Source organism: Haliotis cracherodii, unplaced genomic scaffold (assembly GCF_022045235.1).
Source record: "Haliotis cracherodii isolate W230 unplaced genomic scaffold, xgHalCrac1.p SCAF_18, whole genome shotgun sequence".
NCBI lineage: Eukaryota > Metazoa > Mollusca > Gastropoda > Lepetellida > Haliotidae > Haliotis > Haliotis cracherodii.
The window spans coordinates 8,972,747-8,993,831 of NW_027266273.1; the positions used below are offsets into that span (position 1 = coordinate 8,972,747).

A 21,085-nucleotide genomic window follows, 5' to 3' on the forward strand; every position below is an offset into this window, starting at 1 on the left:
AGTTGTTGGGGCTAGTAGTGGACAGAGAACAGCGCTAGTCAAGGGGGAGCCAGCTGAGTTGTTGGGGCTAGTAGTGGACACAAAACAGCGCTAGTCAATGGGGGAGCCAGGTGAGTTGTTTAGGCTAGTATCAGGTGGTCAGGATCAGTGACTTGGCAGATAATCCGAAGACGTGGACAGTTACTCACTGGTTTGTCTGGTCCAGATTTGATATACAGGCCGCTGTCATTCTACTGGAACATTGCTGAATCCAGCATTAACAAACTTTAACATGTGATTTCATAAGGGCTTTTCTTACTTTGTCTGGTCCAGATTCTCATTCATTTACTCACTCACTCACTCACTCACTCACTCACTCACTCACTCACTCACTCACTCACTCACTCACTCTTCACAGGGCCAGCAGTCAGGGAGTACTACCAAAGAGAAAGAGATGCGAGAATCCACAAAGGAGAAGTCAGATAGAAAGAAGAAGGAGCATCAGCATCTCCCTCCACCCCAGCAGCTCCCCCCTCCTCTCCCTGAGCCCGACTCACAGGTTAGTAGGTGCCCCATGGCAGGCCAGTATAGGTAGCACACATGTCCCTGGGGGTGACTTTCAGAATATCACAGGTCTCCCGTGTTGGTAGGTGCAGTTCTAGGCCAGGATAGGTAGCACAGGATTGTCCCTGGGGGTGACCCATCAGAATATCACAGGTCTCCCATGTTGGTACGTGCACTGTTCTAGGCCAGTATAGGTACCACAGGATTGTAGATCCTGGGGGTGACTGTCAGAATATCACAGGTCTCCCATGTTGGTACGTGCACTGTTCTAGGCCAGTATAGGTACCACAGGATTGTAGATCCTGGGGGTGACTGTCAGAATATCACAGGTCTCCCATGTTGGTACGTGCACTGTTCTAGGCCAGTATAGGTACCACAGGATTGTAGATCCTGGGGGTGACTGTCAGAATATCACAGGTCTCCCATGTTGGTACGTGCACTGTTCTAGGCCAGTATAGGTACAACAGGATTGTAGACCCTGGGGGTGACTGTCAGAATATCACAGGTCTCCTATGTTGGTAGGTGCACTGTTCTAGGCCAGTATAGGTACAACAGGATTGTAGACCCTGGGGGTGACCGTCAGAATATTACAGGTCTCCTATGTTGGTAGGTGCACTGTTCTAGGCCAGTATAAGTACAGAAGGTTGTAGACCCTGGGGGTGACCGTCAGAATATCACAGGTCTCCTATGTTGGTAGGTGCACTGTTCTAGGCCAGTATAGGTACAACAGGATTGTAGAACCTGGGGGTGACCGTCAGAATATCACAGGTCTCCTATGTTGGTAGGTGCACTGTTCTAGGCCAGTATAAGTACAGAAGGTTGTAGACCCTGGGGGTGACCGTCAGAATATCACAGGTCTCCTATGTTGGTAGGTGCACTGTTCTAGGCCAGTATAAGTACAGAAGGTTGTAGACCCTGGGGGTGACCGTCAGAATATCACAGGTCTCCCGTGTTGGTAGGTGCACTGTTCTAGGCCAGTATAAGTACAGAAGGTTGTAGACCCTGGGGGAACAGAATATCACAAGTCTTTACTTTGAATGATTTAAGTACTTTCTTAATTCTGTGATTTACTTTAAAGTTCAAGTGCGTTGATAGCAGATACTGCAGCGCCCCTGCAATGGCCTGCTTCACATGTTTCTACGAAGTTAATTTGAAGTGATTATGATAGAAACTGTTTATGCTTATGATGTTTCATATGTTAGGAAAAAAAGTTTCATTTCTCTTTGAACTCAGTGCTTAGATGTCTATATGCTATTTCTTTTTAAATGATTTTTGAAATGCTTTTCAGATGTCTAATCATTAAGCCTTTTCTTACAGGAAATATATAAATATATATGAAAATTTGTACCCATCATCCAATGAATTTCTTGGTGGTTTAAGTTGCTTGGTATTCAAGTATCTTTTCTTTTTCTTATTTTATCCAAACTTTTTCTTCCCTTTTATGAATTTGAAAACAACACCTGTACTCAATATATTCACTTTTAACTTAACTACAAATTTGATCCACTTAAGCACTAACCTATGACCAACTAAGTCTGCATGACTACATGTTGTCTCGTTGACCTGACCCATCTTATACTGTGTTGTCTGATAGTCAGTTAGTCCTTGTTTATATTCTTGTGTATCTTCAATGGTGTATACATTATAACATGGAGAAAATTCTGAATTCAAAGACATCATACACCTGTGAAGATCTGCGTCAGAATTGGTCTTCAGCAACCCGTGCTTGTCATAAGAGGGGACTGACAGGATTGGGTGGTCAGGCTCACTGACTTGGTTGATGCATGTCATCGTACCTGTTTCTAAGATCGATGCTCATGATGTCAATCACTGGGTGGTCTAGCCCAGACTCTATTATTTGCAGGCTGCTTTCAAATAGCTGGAATATTACTGAGTGATGCGTTAAACAGAAAACAAACATAGAAATCGTATGGTTCAGCCTATTGATGAAAAGATCACTGATGAATGATCCCATGTTGCACCTCATCATACTTGAATCAAAATTCAACATGAACCAAAGCATTCAAGAAGGCTACTGATCTTCACCCTTGAAAGCCTGTGTTGTACCAGGCGTTATTTGGTAGTCTGTAGTCTTCATTTTCTGTTATCTCTTGTATGACAAGACTTACGAATCATCCAAGAGCCGCAATTCATTGTGCAGAGTTGTGTCCCTTTCTGATGCCAGGATCTGCTGATTGTGGGTTAAATCCCAGATTCATCTTTATTTTGATCCTTGGTCTGTCAGCCTTATAACATTTCTCATGGGTTTAAATTAAACAAAGGGGTGTAGATACAGACCTACATCGCTAAGGGATTACCCCCAGCATTAAGCTGACAAGCTGTGATATAACAGGAAAACTGTTCTAAAAACCCAACTTTTCACTAATTTCTTTGTATGATTGCAGATACTGCAGTGCCCCTGGAATGGGCTGCTACTGTTTTAGTTTGTGATGCAAGCCCCAGCTTGTTTGTATCTGTTTTAGGCAGATGGTCGATGTTCGTCCTCGGGCCAACATCGGGAGTATTACCATGTGGTTGATAGCTGATGTTGTTTATTGTATCGCCACAATTATGAAGTGTTTTCATGCAGAAGGGTCATATTTGTTGTAGGATGATAGAGTTGATTTTAGAGAAGTAACAGCATCGACACCTCTGGCTGTTCGGAAAAATAAAAAACCCACCGCTTCTGTTCAGAAATCCAACTCCTTTAGTGTAAGTTTCTGTTTATTCTGCACTCTGCCCTTTCTCACTTGACTCATTGTCTCAACATCTTAAACACTGACTGCTTGTCATCATCGGGAATTTGCTTCAGGGAAACTGATATTTCGATATCAATATAATAGCTCTTTCTGGACCTTGTAGTAATAAACAGTGGATACGGGTATGCCCAATGTTAAGAAATTTAGCGAAATGAAAATTCATAAAACAAGGTTTGAAAGAAAAGGTTGAAGATTCTGAAAAGTGTATATGAGTATGTTGATAAGGTGAAAATTTAGAAAACTATGGTTAAAAGGAATATTCAAAATTGTGGAAATTGGTTTAGAAATGTATTTTTTTTTAAATAAATTTCAGATAAAAGTAATTCTATAATATTTCTTTGGGGAATAGCAGTGTTTTTGATCAAGAGAGCAGGCCTCTACCTGTCACATCTTCTGTTCTATTCAGTTTGGTGAAGGGCTTTGGTGTAAGGTAGCTCATCACCCAATAGATCCCTCTCTAGCAAGGGCAGATAACTCACTAGCCTCACTGGGGAGGCAGATTGTTCACTTGCACAATAACATGCACCTAAACAAGCACAGTTCTATACATGAAGAACTTTTTTGGTTTTTTGCATCTTAGTACTCTGCACATAAGGATTTTTTGTAACTTTCTTCAGAGATTACTTATCCTTGAAGATGTGTTCGGTCAAATAAAATATATTTATAAAGAGAGAGAAATGTTCGATGTCTTAACACGGTGATTATGAAAATAATGCTCAGTTCACTGATGTGAAACTGCCCACATTGTTGGTGAAGACAGAACCCATGTGAATGTTCTACTTGTGTATTTTCCGTAGAAACTAATATACAGCATGTGCATTTCAATCTCTCACTAGACAAATGTACGTACAAATCATGGACGTGAACTCAAGACAGAATGGTGTAATAACGTGTTAATTAAACACTTGAAAACACAGGAGTATCTGTCAACAAGTAAAACACTTTAAAAAAAGACCCCTTCGCCTCCATGACATTGGTTAGTGAAGTGTTCCAATATACTACTCAACATTTGCTAAGGTCTACACCTTTCACTAATGACCATTTTGGCAATGGTTGAGAAGTATATCATGCATGTCGTTCATATTTTTAGCACCTGACAGTCAGAAAACATTAAAAATATATTTGAAAGAAAAAGCTATATTTTCCTTGTGTGTGTCCACCTTGGTAAACTAACATCCAGCTGTGACCTGCTCACTGTGTCCATGTAACATGGGGGTGTGGTCAGTTGCCTCAACTGTTGACACAGCCGGTTTGTCTGAACCAGACTACCACTGAGCCTGTGGCACAAAAAAACATTCAATCACTCCCTGATTTTAAGATACAACTCAAATCATTCAGGCGATCAGGCATGGTGATTTGCAAGTCAATATGACCTCATTGTTCATGTTTTCAGTCACTGGTTGGTCTGTGCCAGACTTGGTTATTTAATGCAGCCATAATATTGCTGAAATATACTACTAAAAAAAAGTTAAGAATCACCCAATTCTTTAACATTACTATAGTTTATCTGTCATGGCATGACAGATTAGTATAGTAATATGAATCGGGTGGTCCTTAATTTTTTGGTATATTTCTGACTGGAGTTGAACAACATTCACTCACTCACTCACTCATGTTTTTTGACTGTCAGCGTGGTAGTTCATTTATCATAGCTCCTCATTTATCTTCCGTTACCTTAGCTTTTGCTTCTTTATGAGTTTGCTGTATCCTCCTCATTAATCACCTATGTTCATTTCATGCTATCCAGTTTATGAACGTAACCATCACTGTCATATTTCATGAATGAATCCTGCTAGTGAAGAGAGCATCATTCTATATCATGCATGTCTCGTGCTCAGCCCACTATAATTTATTACTTGGATCATAGATGCATGTCTGCAGGAGGTGGAAATAGAAAAGGATATTATGAACAAACATTAACGGCACTCCTTAACATAGAGGGGCGGTCGGGTAGCCTAGTGGTTAAAGCATTCGCTTGTCATGCCGAAGGCCTGGGTTTGATTTCTTACATGGGTACAATATGTGAAGCCCGTTTCTGGTGTCCCCTGCCGTGATATTGCTGGAATATTGCTAAAAGCAGCATAAAACCATACTCATTCATTCTCTCACCTTAACACAGAGCCTTGTACGCCTTCTGGGGTCAACTGGCTCGATGCTTATTTTGAGATCTGACTCTCATGGGCATTGTGTGGTTACACTGTGAAACATGGCTGATTGCGTGTTAAAGTTCTTTGATTATTGCTTTGAAGTGTAACTTGAAAATATCCTGCAGCGTTAAACAACATTCACCCACCCACCCATTCAGACCCCCTTCTCTGTTTAGTCTTTGGACTCTATGTAACATTTTGAAAAGACCTACATGGAGTTGGATCCATATTTTTAAAAGAGGGGCGCAACTACCAATGTCATTATTGTCTGGTCCAGACTTGATTATTTAAAGGCTGCTATCATATAGCTGGAATATTGCTGAGAGCAGTGTTCAACAACAAACAAAAAAACAAAATTTCAAACATGTTAGAGAGATGGGAGGTGTCTGAAGAAAAGGGAGGCACATACAAAAATAGTGTGTAGGCAGTTCAGTGATCCAAGTAGTAAACAGGGCAAGCCTATTTGCATCTTGTAATTTTGTTTCAGTTTTAATTGATTTTAAGTTTCATTTACTCTGTTTTGTCATCCTTCATGCTGGTTAATTTCAATGTTGTATTCATTTGTGTTGGCATCTTGTTCTTGTATTGCTCTTTAGGACAATAGCATCATTTACAGGAATCATGATAAGAGCCCTGGAAAAATGGGGATTTGATTAAATAAGCTGACAAACCAACGTCATTGTACTCCTGAGAGCAGTGCATCTCTTTCTTTGTTACATTCTGCCTTTAGCATTGTTGCACAACAAGTACTGAAGGTGAAGGAATCATATCTCATAAGCAGTCATCAATGACTGTCCAATCATTGCATTCATAAATGGTTTCAAAATTTGACCTTTTTGTTTATGCGAGGTTAAGCTACTTATTTCATTGTTAAGATTGTCAAAAGATTTGTCAAAACCAGATAACGAACATAATTTGTAAAATTGTGATTTGATACGAGGATAAGGTAGATCTACTCAATTCTTGCTCCGAAAAACCAAACATTGTTTGTAAAATTTTGACTTGGCAATAATATTAGATTATTGATCTGCAGTTCTTGAACATGCAGGCGGTATGTAGATGTATGTTTGTGCAATTGGTGCTTTAGGTGAACCGAGCTTCTTGCTAGGGCTATGTGGGCAAATTGCTCAGGACTTCTGTTGCATTAGTACATGGAGCTTTGTGTCAACCAAGAGCAGGATGTGCCCTCCGAGGTGAGGGAGGAGGGGACTACTGGCAAATTAACTTTCTGTCACGTTGCAATGATGCTCACAAATCAGGGTTACTATTTGGCCTGATTGTTGTTCAGTCTCAATCAGAAAAGAGGGTTAACTATAGTTTAAACAAAAAGCTGAATTTCAAACATAGAGTGATTAAGAAGACTTCTCCAAATTAAAAATTTAAGTTTTTTAAGACTACTTTGTCTCCCTCATTACTAAATTTATCATCTGTTTATACATAGAATGTGTCGTTTGAAATGCAGAAATTCCAAACTTAAGGGTTTAAGTCTTCGGAAAGTCTTCTCGCCATTAGTAATTTGACCATCTAGTTTAATTTAAACTTGAACTGTTCAAAATTGGAATATTTTTGGAAGACAAATTTAATGTTTCAAATCATTGTTTGGGTCAGTATGGAAAGGACCTTCCCATAATGGAACATTATTTGGGACCATATTTGTTGATTTTTGGAAAACGTTGTCCCCTACCTCCCAGCCATGGCTTAGCTTTGCAAAATGCATGTGAGTGGACCTTTGTTTTGACAGGGAGCTACTGATCTTCGCCAACATGCCCACCATTCCACGGCCAATTTTTTGGCTCGGAAAAACAAACAATCTCTGAAGCCTACTTTCATGAGTGTAAGTCTGTGGAAGCTCGTCTGGTCAGAGACGTGCGCATGCCTTCCATCATAACTGCGTGTATCTACTAACATCATATCTGCTTCTCTTGTATGTTCTGTAGTGTATTTGTCTTGTCTGTGTCTCTGTCAGTGTTTCTTTTAGTATATACATATCTTAGAAATCAGTCTCATCAAGTCATGAACCACTGGCATCTGTGCTCATATTCACAAAGCGATTGTAGCGCTACGACTTCCGTAACTCCTATAGCTTAACATAGTTTTACCCTGGCCGTAGCTGCAGTCGCTTTGAGAATTCGGGCACTGGTGTATATGAAGATGGATTCCATCGTGTGATGATATGGTATTTATTCACCCTGTGTATCCAGGAACAAAGTGTCACATACCAGTGATTTCGTCTGTTTAACCTGAAAATAAAACAAACAACAGGAAACAAAGTTATACAGCAAGATGCAAAATTTGTTATTTCTTATCTGATGATGGTGGAATGTTGTGACATCAACAAAGCCTACACTGTATTCAATACTCATGGAAGACCGCAGTTGAACAAGCATTCAAACACTTCTTGTATTGGTACCCCAGAACAGATGGATTCTGATGTAGTCTGATTTCTCTACTTTCAATTAATGTATTGGATCATCTGTGTATAACAAAATGGATCGAACCATGCTAAGTTAAGATTCCATGTCATTGTCTGGATACTTACAAGATTCAGATGAATTGGAGACTATACCTTTTTTCAAATTTTTTCCTTGGATATCCGGTTGGTCTTTAAAGATGCAGGTCACAATCTGGTACAACCGTGATAAGTAGTATTCTGCTGGTGGCGAATGATGTATATCTTGTCCCTACATACATGGTCAAAGTCTGCGTCTCTGATGACAATCTGGCTTACCTACCTCAAGGACCAGACTACTATAGAGTTCTTGCAACCTGTGGAGATTCCTGGTTAGAATAGGTCTCAGCAACCTATCCTGGTAATAAGAGCATCTTAATTCATTGCCTGGTCAGACTTGGTGATATTGTGACAGTACGGCATGGATGGTTGCTCATAATATCAATCACTGGATTGTCTGTCCAGTTTTCATTATTTTCAGTCTGTCATCCTTTGGCTGAAATATTGCTGAGTGCATTAAACATGAAAGAACATATTGGGTCCTAGAGAGATGTGTGGTTGAGGGCCAAGAACCTTGTGATGAAAATCAACATGTATTAGCTGGTATCTGTAAAAACTAATTAACTGTAAAACTAAACACATGCCAAGTAAACTAACTTTCATATACTCTGCTGTATATATTTATGTTTGAGATAATAATATCTCATTGGTATATCAGTTGTAGAGTAATACTAGTTTAATAACGTAAGTTTTGCTTAGCTTTTTAGGCAATATATATAGGTAGTCTTTTAGCAAGATTTTAACCTAATGATAGACTATTTGATCTTAGAAGTAACACGCCATCAGCTTTTAATGGGTGCCATTTGGGGTTAATTTGATGATTGATTTATGAAATCGCACAGCCTATAAAACGAAATAGGTTATTCCTTCATTTTTAGCTTAACTTGATGGCTTAAATTTATCAAGCTCAGATAGTACTTTGTGACATACTTTACAATCCTGCAGATAGATTCATGATGTTTCCTTCCATGAGACCAAGTTATGAATTCAATCGCAAAAGAATTACTTCTGAAAATTCTTTGTAGCCGACGGTTATGGTTTCATAGTGAACATGGAGATCTCAAACAGTCTATCAGTCCAAATGATGGTTGGAAAGGAATTTGGACTTTCCTGTCAAGAGAGATCTTAAATCACTTTTGTTTAAGCTTGTTACAAATTTATGAATTTTCTTGATAAATCTTCTAGTGCCTACCATATCAATACTGACCCCGCAATGTATTCCTAGCCCTATGCCTTTGCAGGTCCTTGTATTGATTTAAGCTCTGATCCTATATATGTGATCGTCTAGTTCAGTTATTCAGCTCTCTCCTCTGTGTGTACTTGTCATAATGGTCTAGCATAGCCCCTTGTATGTTTTGTCCACTAATACAGATTAAGACTTACTAAAATCGTTCAGTCATTTTCAAATTGAAACTTACATCTCTTATTGATAAGCCCTTGAAATATGTACTGTGAATTCCCTTATGAGAGGAAAATATTTGTTAATGAGACAAATTCTGTGTAAGTGCAAATATAATGTTCCATAAAACACATCCGCTGTCAGCTAAGGATTAACCTTCATCAGATGATGGTGCATTGATGTTCACATTTTTCAATGGATAGACGTTGCTATATGGACTGTGTCTAGTTAATTCTGAGACTTAAATAACATTTATTTTTATTATGCGATTCTCTAACTCCTTTTGTAGGAAAAAATGGATTCTTACATGATGGAATTACAAATTCACGACAATAGTCCTTTCACCCCTCTCCTGACTAGAATGACCCGTGTCAGGTCCAGCCTCATACTAGTAAGTGCCTACAGCTGATTGGACGGAACTTTTCTCCCTCACAACGCCATAGCAACTAGCCATTAACTTTTACACAGCATGGAAGGATTAACCTATCACCTTTTTGCAGCTTGAATTTGGCTGATTGCTCACACACTGACTTTTGCACTTGTAGTGTGAATTATGATTTAGGGTGTGGAGTAGGTTTCGAACCTAGAATTTTGCTGTGAATTCATATCTCATATCTTGAATAATTTCTTTCTCATCATCAATTCATTGCTACGTAAAACTGATTCTGCCATTTCAGGTTGTCACTGCCTCTTTTGATTTGATTTCTTAAATAATGTTTCTTGTGTTGATTTTTGTAACTCGTATATTTTGTTCTTTGGGTATTATGATTTGAATGCATGGGCTACTGTGTGCATGGCTTTCATATAATTGGTGGCTTTTTTGTCTGCCTATTATTGGATAGCACTACAGGATGATGGGTAATATAACAGGTGGCCAATCAGGAAACGGCATGAAGCTCATGGATGCTGTAAACTGGGAGTTTAAAAAGTCAAAATTGAAATTCAATTAAATTTCTTTTGCTTATTGATATAAATCGTTTGGTATTTATCTCACAATTCCCAGTTTGCAATGATTACGGTAGGTGATGAATTAGAGCATGGGATTGGCTATAGCATATAGATAAAGGACTAACGATGTCTGCAATATATACCTTCTTACAGGATAAACCTGAAGGGAAAGACTTGCCTACTCCAACAAGCACTCCAACGCAGTCTAGAAAAAACAGACGGAGGTCGAATCTCTTCAATGTAAGCCGACATGTGTAGCGGTGACAACTCTCAGTGTGTTTGAATGGTGTTCATATCTTTAGTAGCTGTAGATCCACCGAAGGGGCCGGTCGTTATGCATTTATTCCATATGTGAATATTTAATAGGCAGTGTGAGATTCATTTCAGATGTTCATAGTTGGAATTAGGATAATAAATTGGATAAATAATGAATGAAGCCAGTATGTCATGTTTGTATAGTGTATATGTGAAGGTTGGGAAAGTGTTGTGTTGATATTGGAGTGAGGGTGGGTAAGTTATTGTGCATCTTCCCGAGGCAAGGGAGTGAACTGACTTTAAAACTCCAGTTTCGACCCTTGCGGAACAAGGCTGGAATTCCTGTGCTCGATTGCAGTGCCACCAGTGGTTATAACAAGCTTTGTCCCTTAAGCCTCGCCTATATGGACCAATCAGATTCCATCTCTCGTATCACTTGCATTTGTTTCAAACAAAATGGCGGCCCCACTCAAGACGATCTAATCGATAATCAAGATCTATATTGTGATAAAACGGGTCTTGCATCGCGAAGTACATCAAATCACGTGAGCACTGTGATTAAGAACATGAAAAGACTTGGATCATATCTGTTTACAATGAGTTTGCGGTGCACATGCTTTGCAAATCCTGCAATCGATCAAAATCTGCATGACAGTTTACGGACCGGATTTCAATTTCGTTGCGCGATTTTGATTGGACTATGCATAGACTTATTAGTCCAGCCAAAATGTAACTCTATAATGGGTGGAAACTGGACTGTTATAGTGAGTTAACTCTTGCCTTGAGAAGATGGTTATTGTGTTGAGAGTGAAAGAGGTGTTGGATTGTGTTGTATTGATTTATAAAAAAGGGTTCGGGAAAGTCATGTTCACCTGAGAGGGATGGGTAAACGCTGTGTTGATTTGAGAGTGAAAAAGATGTAGAAGTGTGTATTGATGTAAAATACAAGGGTGGGAAAATCACATGTTAACTTGAGGGGTGGGTAAATATGTGTTTATTTCCGATAGAGGTGGTAAGTGTTGTTTTTGGTATAAGAGAGAGTTGTTTTCATTAGAGAGGGGAAGATTATTGTGGAAGTGGGATCACCAGACTGTTTGTCTACACTGACCACTAAACATAGGGGTGGATCTACGCCAAATGTGTTCTGTAGAGTAGTGGAGTTGTTCTAGAAGGTAAAGAGGGAGTCTGTGTTGTTGTAGACCTAGATGTTGATGTCACCGCCGCACCACTCCACACACCATTGTTGACTAGTTGGGAGTCTCCTGCACTATGTTGGCATGGAGTTCCTTGGTAGACACACTACCAGTCTACTCTACCCTTGTTCAGGAATGACATGTTTGTACTCACCTGTTTGCTCCAGTTCTGTCAGAAGTAACATTAAAAATTCTGAAGGAATTCTAACGCCTGAAGGAAAATCTACATGAAAATATGTTGGACATTGTTCATTTGCTGAAAGACAATCTCACTAAAATCAGATCTTGGTGCTCGCTACTTCTTTGATCTGAGGACATCCCATTACAGGTCATGTCAAAACAACATTTTGCGAACTGTGACTGAACAATGAAATGACTAATTGGAAATTGACATTAGCCAATCCAAAAGCAAATTTCTTGAGCTTTTTGGCACTTTTTTCAAAATGGTGACTTCCATTCTAGGCTGCCCTTTGAAAATATATTCTCCATTCTAAATTTGAAAACCTGTGAAAGATATTTCTGGAATGTCTTATAGATGGCCGAGATTGTTTGGCAGTACTCCCCATGGGCTATAGAAAGTCTCTTCCGTTTATCCCATTTGAAGCAAGAGATGGACGATGCTTTGTTCAAAATGCTCCATGTAGACCTTTTCAGGGTTGCATGATTAGTAAACACATTCAGACTTTCACCTTCACGATCTTGTAGGTGATTCTCTGATCAGTATGGATAGAAGGTCGTTCTGCTCTCACCTGAAATAGTTTGTAAGATCTGATTTTAATGAGATTTGCAGAAAGAGAATGGCACACCAACTGTTATATTTACGTAGGTTTTATGTGAATGCAATTCTTGGATGAATCCAAGGATATGTCTTATCCTGCAGGTCCCCATTCCACAGGGTGATCTTGGCGCCACAACCGTTATGAGTCAATACTAAATTAAGGGAATTTTGATCAGCTTGTGCTATGATTGTTTTGTGGAACAGGGCCTTGTTCCCAAATGATCTTAGCTCTACAATATTATTAATATTAGGCTCTGTTAAGGTGTGGGAGTAACAGTCAACATAGCAGTATGATCGCTTTGTGGAATGGTGCCTAGGACTTTGGTAGGCTATTACCTAAATCAATAGAAATTTATAGATAATGTATCTTTGTTGACCCAATTAAGGACTATAATGTCATATTTAAATTGCCCGTCTGGTGGCCTGAACTAAGCATCCAATCAAATCCATTGCCCCTCCTAGAATTACTCCAGTTAAGGGATCAGAACTTACAAGGGGCGGTCGGGTAGCCTAGTGGTTAGAGCGTTCGCTAGTCACACTGAAGACCCTGGTTCTATTCCCGACATGGGTACAATGTGTGAAGCCCATTTCTGGTGTCCCCCCGCGATGATATTGCTGGAATATTGCTAAAAGTGGCGTAAAACCATACTCACTCACTCACTCACTCACTTTGAACTACGGGACTCAGTAGTATCTGCAATAAACTATGGTAATATAAACATTTAGGTTAAATAAAGGTTAAGTGTGCTTTTTTGAGTTGATAATTTGAGTAAACAAAAGGCCATTAAAGTGTTTTCAATATTTATAAGCAGTGGTAGGTTAATATGGTCAAATGATTAGCCATTAGACGGTTGTATTGTACACAGATAATACAATTTATTAACATTGGCATGAAGCTGATTATGCGAAAAATGAATGCTGCAGTTTTAACAGTGTTAGCTTTCAAAGTTCCGTACAGCCAAGCAGTGTTTGTTAAGTTGAATGAATATGCTTTCAGTGCTTACAGTGTAAGCTGATTTTGATACGTGACCGCCTTATTTCAGTTAGTGCATGAATGCATTTGTATAGTAAGATTAATTAATAACAAACAATAAAGATATAGCAGGTTTAACTTTTCTGCCATTTAAACGAACATATTTTGTTGCTGTCATGAAATTAACACGCATGAGAAACGGTGTGGTATACTATCATTAAATGTATATAGAACTGTAGATTAGGGCAGACAATATATATGTTGATGGTAATGGCCTAATTTGTCATCCCAGAATGAAAATCATTTCATGGCGTATGAAATATGTTTTATTATACGTAAGTCTGTGTTCTACTCTCTTCTGTCTGTCTGTGTGTCTGTACGTTCTTGTTCCTAATTATCATACAATGAAAAAGAATCAGTAAGTTTGATCTCACTTGATAACTGGCTTAAAAATTATAGCATGTTCTCAACATGTTTCACCTTACTTGAAGACAGAAATGATTGAATAATTTTATGCAATATTTTCATTATTTATTTTGGCACTTTGGGATGTTGATTTGATGATATACTAAAGGTACTAAATTGTGAAAAGACAAAATTCTTGGAAACTTAGATCTAGTAGAATATCAATATCGTGTATGATTTTCTTGCGTGGGGAGAGAAAGAGAGGTGTAGAGATGAACTTGTGGTGTTGCAGCCTAAGAAGGAGGATGAGAAGAAGTCGGAGGGGGAGAAGCTGGGCAGCGGACGGGCAATACCGCTAAAACAGGTCAGTGTTCAGTCTGGCAAACTTTCATTTTTCGGATCATTTAGCTGTGGTCGTGGGTTGTGCTCGTGCATCATAACCATGCTGATATTGAACCCAATTGTTTCACTTTAGGCTTCCACCCACTTATTCACTGCAAATAAGTGCAAGATTGCTGATTAAGCAATAATTGCCAACTCACTCGCCTACCACCTCGTGGAGATTCTGGGTTAGAATAGATGAGAGGTAACCAAATGGATTGGGTGATCAGGCTAGGAGACTGTGTTCATTGCATATCATTGTGCCCGGACGGTGTGAATTGTTGTTCACAATATCAATCACTGGATTGTTTTATTTTAGACTTGATTATTTACAGGCCACCATCCAAGTATGGAGTTAAAAACAACAAAAAAGCAAAGAAATGCTCACCTCTGACTTATTCTGACATATCATAATTAAAATATCATAATGACGCGACGCTAAACCCAATTTCACCTCACCTTTCATATCCAGTTGGCTTGACGTAATATGTCTGAAATACATTTCAAACTCACCAATATATGTACAAAGATTATTGTATAATGTTTAACTTATCCTGCATTACATAGGTAATGTAATCTCTTGCATTATATGTAATGCAGGATAAGTATATAAATATCAAATGTATTGGTATAGATAATTTGACAATAGAATTGTTTTGAGACGAATTGATCCATGAAATTTCAGGGTTACTTGTACAAGAAGAGTCATGGGCTAAACAAGGAATGGAAGAAGAAATATGTGTGTCTGCAAGACCAAGGCAAGCTCACGTACCATCCAAGTTTGCATGTAAGTATACCATCCTTCATGAGTTGTGTAGGGGAGCAGCAATAAAAATTACACATGAAAGTCATGAGGTCCTTGTCATAACCCTACTATACCGGGGTAGAATAAGTCTTCAGCAACCCATGCTTGCCATAAAAGGTGACTATGCTTGTTGTAAAAGGCGACTAACGGGATCGGGTGGTCAGGCTCACTGACTTGGTGGATGCAAATCATTGATCCCTATTGCGTGGATCGATGCTCATGATATTAATCACTGGATTGTCTGGTCCAGACTCGATTATTTACAGACCGCCGTCATATAGCTGGAATATTGCTGAGTGCGGCGTTAAACAACCAACCAACCAACCAATCTTATAGTTGCCATCTATGTAATGGTAAAAGCATAGCTGTCAACATTCACAAGGACTAAACTCTCATAGACACCCATAAAGAGAAGGTCATTATTATGAATACGTCTGCTATCGAATGGTATGACATCATTAGGTCACACCATAAAGAGCGTCAAATAAAGAGCTGTAAGCGTGACGATAATCCTTCAGTAATTGGTCCAGCTGAGTATCTGACACCTGTGTTGCCAGGACTACATGGATGATGTACACGGGAAGGAGATCCCGCTAGTACACACGACGGTGAAGATACCAGGATTGCGACCTCGCGGCTCTCGAACAACCACCACTACGACCACCACCCATCACCCACCACCACCACCAGTCAATGGAGATATCAGCAGTCTCTCAGGTACAGAAATCTCTTTACACTTTTTAAATTTTTTTTATATATATTATCTGATCCTATTAAAAAAATGTGGAAACTGTTAAATGCCTCATCATCACTTTGAAATCACTTGATATAAAGTAATGAATTGATGTGGAAACCCAAGACTGTTTCACACATCCTTTCAATCATGAATATGCCACGTTTCTTTTCTCATAGAAAGTGGTCAGTTGCAAGGGCAGGTAACTCTAACAACACTCCCCTTTGCCCTTTATCAATTCCCTTTTTATTAATATATTTATTTGATCTGTATGTGTTAAGCATCTGCCATGGGGAGGATATAGTTTCCATTAAATGAATATTTCATCAAAACAACAAGAACATACATTGTACCAAATAGTTCTTACGTAAAATAAAAACTCATGAACGTCTTGTTTTTCAGTTTCAGAAGCTACGCAAGATGGTGTTCCTACGATAGATAACTCTCTGGTTATACCTAACTCATCAATAACCCCACGTAAGTACCCTGCCTATGTCCCAGGTTTTCAGAAGCTAATTTCAGATAAGAGTTAATGACAGTGAGACCAGAAAAATTCAAGTGTAGCATATTTTGTATATACAGTCGTGCCTCGTTTATACGCACACTTGCGTCATTTCACAATTCGTCCGTATAAACGAATTTCCGTATAACTGAAACCAGCTTCTTACTGGAAGAGTTACTTCCCTTCAATTATGCAACTCATGACAGATGATAGAACAAACAGATACATCCACTCAATCTTTATTAATACACGTTTCAAAAAGTCTGTCATGGAAGTTTGAACTTTACCACATTTTGAGGTTTGAATTTTAAACAATAATGTGTCACTTGGTTAATTGACTTCTCATGAATCAAAGGATTACCACCAGCGGAAGGATTACCACCAGTGGAAGTGTATTGTCTGGATAAGTGAGACAATTTTGTGTGCATTTCAGTGTTTTGTGTATGAAAATGACCGTCCGGTTCCGGAAACTGAATTTCCGTATATACGGGTAAATTTATATAGTAATTATTTCGTTTTGAATGAAAATCGTCCGGGAACCGAGGTTTCCGGATATCTGAAGTCCGTATAAGCGGGGCACGACTGTATATTACGCAAAGGGGTGAAATTCTGGATCCTATGTGACTGATTTTAAATTTTTGCCTTAAGTATGGAGTCTTAGTTATATCTTTAACAAAATATAATAAAAGGAAATTAGAAAAAGGTAAAAGAATTGAACCACTTTCCCATTACCACAGTATTTGGTTTATATACTGAAGCTAAAGAAGTTACGGATCATGAATATTTTTTTGGGATATTTTGTTGTGAAAACTGAACACAATTTTATAACAGTATCCCCCAAAATATTCATGGTCCTTAACTTTTTTGGTTCAGTATATGTGACCTTGAATTACGAATCCAGAAAGTGTGAATCCCAAGCTAATGTTTTGTTTTTTTCCTTCCTTGTTTACTACATCGTGTCTCTATCGTCTCTACGTATTTGGCGCACATACGTCGATGTTGCGGTAAGCCGCCCACCACACACTCACCCCTCACCATAACTGCTTTTGCTATAATACTCCTTCTTCTTCATCTTTGCTTTCCCTGTGCCTTGTGATGAGAGTTGCAGGTATTGGTCACTATGAACACGGTTATCGCACAGTCCAAGGTTGTATTGTCATGTAGTAACACTGACAGCTTCCTCAGGCATTTGTGCTACTTGCAATGGCATTTCGCTTGTCTCTCTCTATTCCAGTGTTTGAAATTAAGCATGTAACTCAAGGGATCTTTGTCATAACCGTAATCTAAAAGTTTAATTTCATAGACATGGGACGAGGCCAAATTTTATACCGGCTACCCGACCTCCTCCTACGAAGCCCTGGAACAAAATATTTAGAAAAATGTGCCAGGACCTTTAATTTGAACACTGCTTTGCAAATTAACTAAACGATAAGGTGATGCACAGGCTCTACATTTGAAAGGGCAAGACAGTCAAGACAAAATGTTCTCCTTTCTAACATGGTAAACTGATTGGATATTTGAGTTATATTTAATGTATGCTGGCAACATGGATTTAGGATTTTTCAGAAATTTTGTGGAGAAGTTCCTCACAAGTGACCAATACTTGTAATAGATTTATCATTACTGAGAACTGTAGATCTGTCTGACAACAGGACATTAAAGGGAGGCATGACTCTCAACTACCTTCAACAATTTAAGTTGACTGTAGGAGAATAACAGTTATCATCCAATACAGGCTTTCACTCTTGGAGATATCGCTGCAATAACTTGCATCACAATGCCTTGCAGACCATTGTGACATCATCAGTTACCATGACGTCACAGCTGTATGACATCAGGAATCTCTAGGTCGTTTGCTATACTTGTTAACTGTCTATTACTGTTTACAAACTGAAAAAGTTGGAAAAATGATAAATAGAATCTCTCTCATGGATTTTGGAAAAATATATATCAACACTCATTGGCAAACCTCGAGTTTTAGACTTTATCTACTCATGTTGATATACTTAATATCAAAAGACACAGGTGAGATTTTCACATGAACTGAACTCTTATTAATGTTGGTGACTAATGATAAATCGTAACATGTTTTCAAGGTGTGTTTTGTTTGAATGTTGAGTGAAGGGAAGTGTGAATGAATGTGTCCAGCTGCGGCCAAGTTTCGCTTCTTACATCACTTTATGCAGGCAAGGTGACGGGATCTCTGCTCATACAGCTTTGTATTTTATTTAATAACCATTTCTACATATGCATTAGACTGACAGTTAGAGCTCATATTTGACTTCACCTCATAATCGAGGGTTTATGGATGGTAGCCAGGACCTATAAGAATGTTTGAGATTTCTATACATTCTGGATAAATGAATTGGGTATAAGACTTTTCAGCTGTAGTAGTGACTTACTTCTTTAAAACATGCTCACGTTTCACCTCCAATTCGAGGGTATATCTATGGCAGTCAAGACCGATAACAATGTGTGAGATATCTACTCATAGACCCACGAAGATCCAGGGTAGAATTGGGATTCAATAACCGATGCTTGCCATGAAAGGCAACTATGCTTGCCGTAAGAGGCGACTAACAGGATCGGGTGGTCAGACTCGCTGACTTGGTATCCCAATTGCGTAGGTCGATGATCACTGGATTGTCTGGTCCAGACCGATTAGTTACAGACCCCTGTCATATAGCTGGAATATTGCTGAGTGAGGCGTTAAACAACAAACAAACAAACAATCAAACATTCTGGATAAATGATCTGAGTATAAGTCGTTTAAAAAATATATGGAAAAAAGATGTTGAAATAATTCTTGTAAAGTACTAATTACCATAGTACATGTACAGAAATAGATATACACTCGGTGAGACTACCTTGTACAAAGGTATCATTGATACGTGTACAGTGCTGCTGGTGATGGGAACATGCATTTGTTAACAATATTCAACTGACATTCAACTTACATTCAGTCTTAGTGATGGTGTGTTTGTTATTCCCATTTTGCATTATTCCCTTTTCTGGGTTTCTTATAAGTCACTGCATTTTTGATAATTTTATTATTTCCTTGTGTTTAGTTTTCATCTGATCTCATTTAGAATAATAACAGTCATAATTTTTTAATTAATGAGTTCAATAATTAACTCCCCAACAAGGTGAATAATTTTGCATTAAATACGTGCTAGTTATATTTTTTCATACATAATCGATGATCTATTGACCAAGTAGATGATGGAGTCTTAATTTATCCTGTTAATTGGTGATGCAGTGTTGACCGTAAGATTTCCTAATTCCTCAGAATTTGTAAGTGAGAAGATTAAAAATGTCCAATTTTGAATAATATTTAGATTTTTCTCCCAGTTTGCCTGATAAGTTCACTTAGTTTGGAATCCTAGATAAATCCCTTACTTCTCATCAAAGATAAAGAGTTTATGGTGATTGTGTTTTTTGGTTACAGCTGGTTTTGATGGTTCTGATTCGCCACGCCCCTCGCCACGCCCACCTCCTCGACCGAAAACTTCAGGAGTACCACGGTTGGGTATCAACAACTCAGCACTGAGCTCCAAAGCAGAGACTCCCAATGTCAAAAAGAGGCATCGGAGAGCGAAAAGTGGAGGGATTAAAAATATTGATCCTAGTCAAGGAGATGGTGAGTTTGCTGATGGAGATTTATTGAATTTATGGCCTTAATGTAGTTGAATTCAGTTGGTGAAATCTTGCAGTTTGGGCACAGTTTAGGGATCTGGATTAGAACTGGTCCCCAACAACCTTTCCTTGACGCAAATGTGACATAATGGGTTGAATGGGCAGGCTTGGTGACTTGGTTGATAGCATGTCAACAACATACCCCGATGATGTGGATCGTTGCTCATACTATCGGTCACTGGTTTGTCTTTTCCAGACACTACAAAATAAGATCTCTTCTAGGATTTAATTGTGGAAATACAAAGGAAATAGGAAGTGTCTGGGGGGTATAGATGATCAATTTATGTCTACATATGCACAAGAACATCCTGAGAACGTTTCAGCAGATGACAGCTGTGTTTGTTGCTCTCCATTTTCTGTGTATTGAACTAAATGAATTTATTCTAGCTATGGGATTGTAGAATGGTTATCAGTCCATACCTACGTAGATGCTCCTACATCAGGGCTGAATATTTATATGCTGCTCAATGTTTGATAAGGATATTCTGAGTGTCCATAATGAAACTAGAAGTTTAGAAGTGATGTCATACATACAGTATCTGATATCGCAGTGGAATGTATGGCTTCAAGTTCATTGAACAAGAGGACTAGTAATATGTTGTCTTGGTAATATGTTGTCTACTAGTTTTATAACAGGATAACAAATTCCAGTACCTCCATCAATTGAGTAGTATATTTCTTGTTTACAGATTTCCTAGGCCTACATGCCAAGATGGAATGGCAAATAAAATGGAAACACAAAATACGAAATAAGGAAGAGAATTCATGGATGTCAACTTCTGTATTATGATCCTTCCTCATAATACAGAAGTTGACATACGTAAATTCTCTTCCTTTTGTGTATCACTTCTAAATGTTTTTCAAAGACAAAATGTGACATGTCACTTTAATGATTGGCTATGATTATAGACTGACTTCACATTACATGTTTTTTTTCCAGATTCTGATGGTTACGAGTTTGTTATAGTTTCTTTAGAAAATAAACAATGGCACTTTGAAGCTGGAAATGGGGAGGTATGTATGCATGTACAGGTTTTCTCAGTATGTGAAAGATCTAAG

General features: G+C 38.5%; 1 protein-coding gene across 9 annotated transcripts in view; it reads left to right on the forward strand.

The window, feature by feature from the left end:
* LOC139465749 (centaurin-gamma-1A-like) overlaps window positions 1-21,085 on the forward strand; it is a 97,923-nt gene that overhangs the window by 61,905 nt on the left and 14,933 nt on the right. For 2 of the 9 annotated variants that reach the window (XM_071247593.1, XM_071247602.1), the window contains 11 exons: window positions 398-538; window positions 3,154-3,255; window positions 7,191-7,283; window positions 9,647-9,748; window positions 10,459-10,545; window positions 14,202-14,273; window positions 14,976-15,077; window positions 15,653-15,812; window positions 16,231-16,305; window positions 19,779-19,970; window positions 20,967-21,040. In XM_071247593.1, the coding sequence (XP_071103694.1) occupies window positions 398-538; window positions 3,154-3,255; window positions 7,191-7,283; window positions 9,647-9,748; window positions 10,459-10,545; window positions 14,202-14,273; window positions 14,976-15,077; window positions 15,653-15,812; window positions 16,231-16,305; window positions 19,779-19,970; window positions 20,967-21,040 (1,200 nt within the window). The remainder of the gene's footprint in view (window positions 1-397; window positions 539-3,153; window positions 3,256-7,190; window positions 7,284-9,646; window positions 9,749-10,458; window positions 10,546-14,201; window positions 14,274-14,975; window positions 15,078-15,652; window positions 15,813-16,230; window positions 16,306-19,778; window positions 19,971-20,966; window positions 21,041-21,085) is intronic. The other 7 variants (XM_071247594.1, XM_071247595.1, XM_071247598.1 and 4 more) reach the window with 7 other exon arrangements.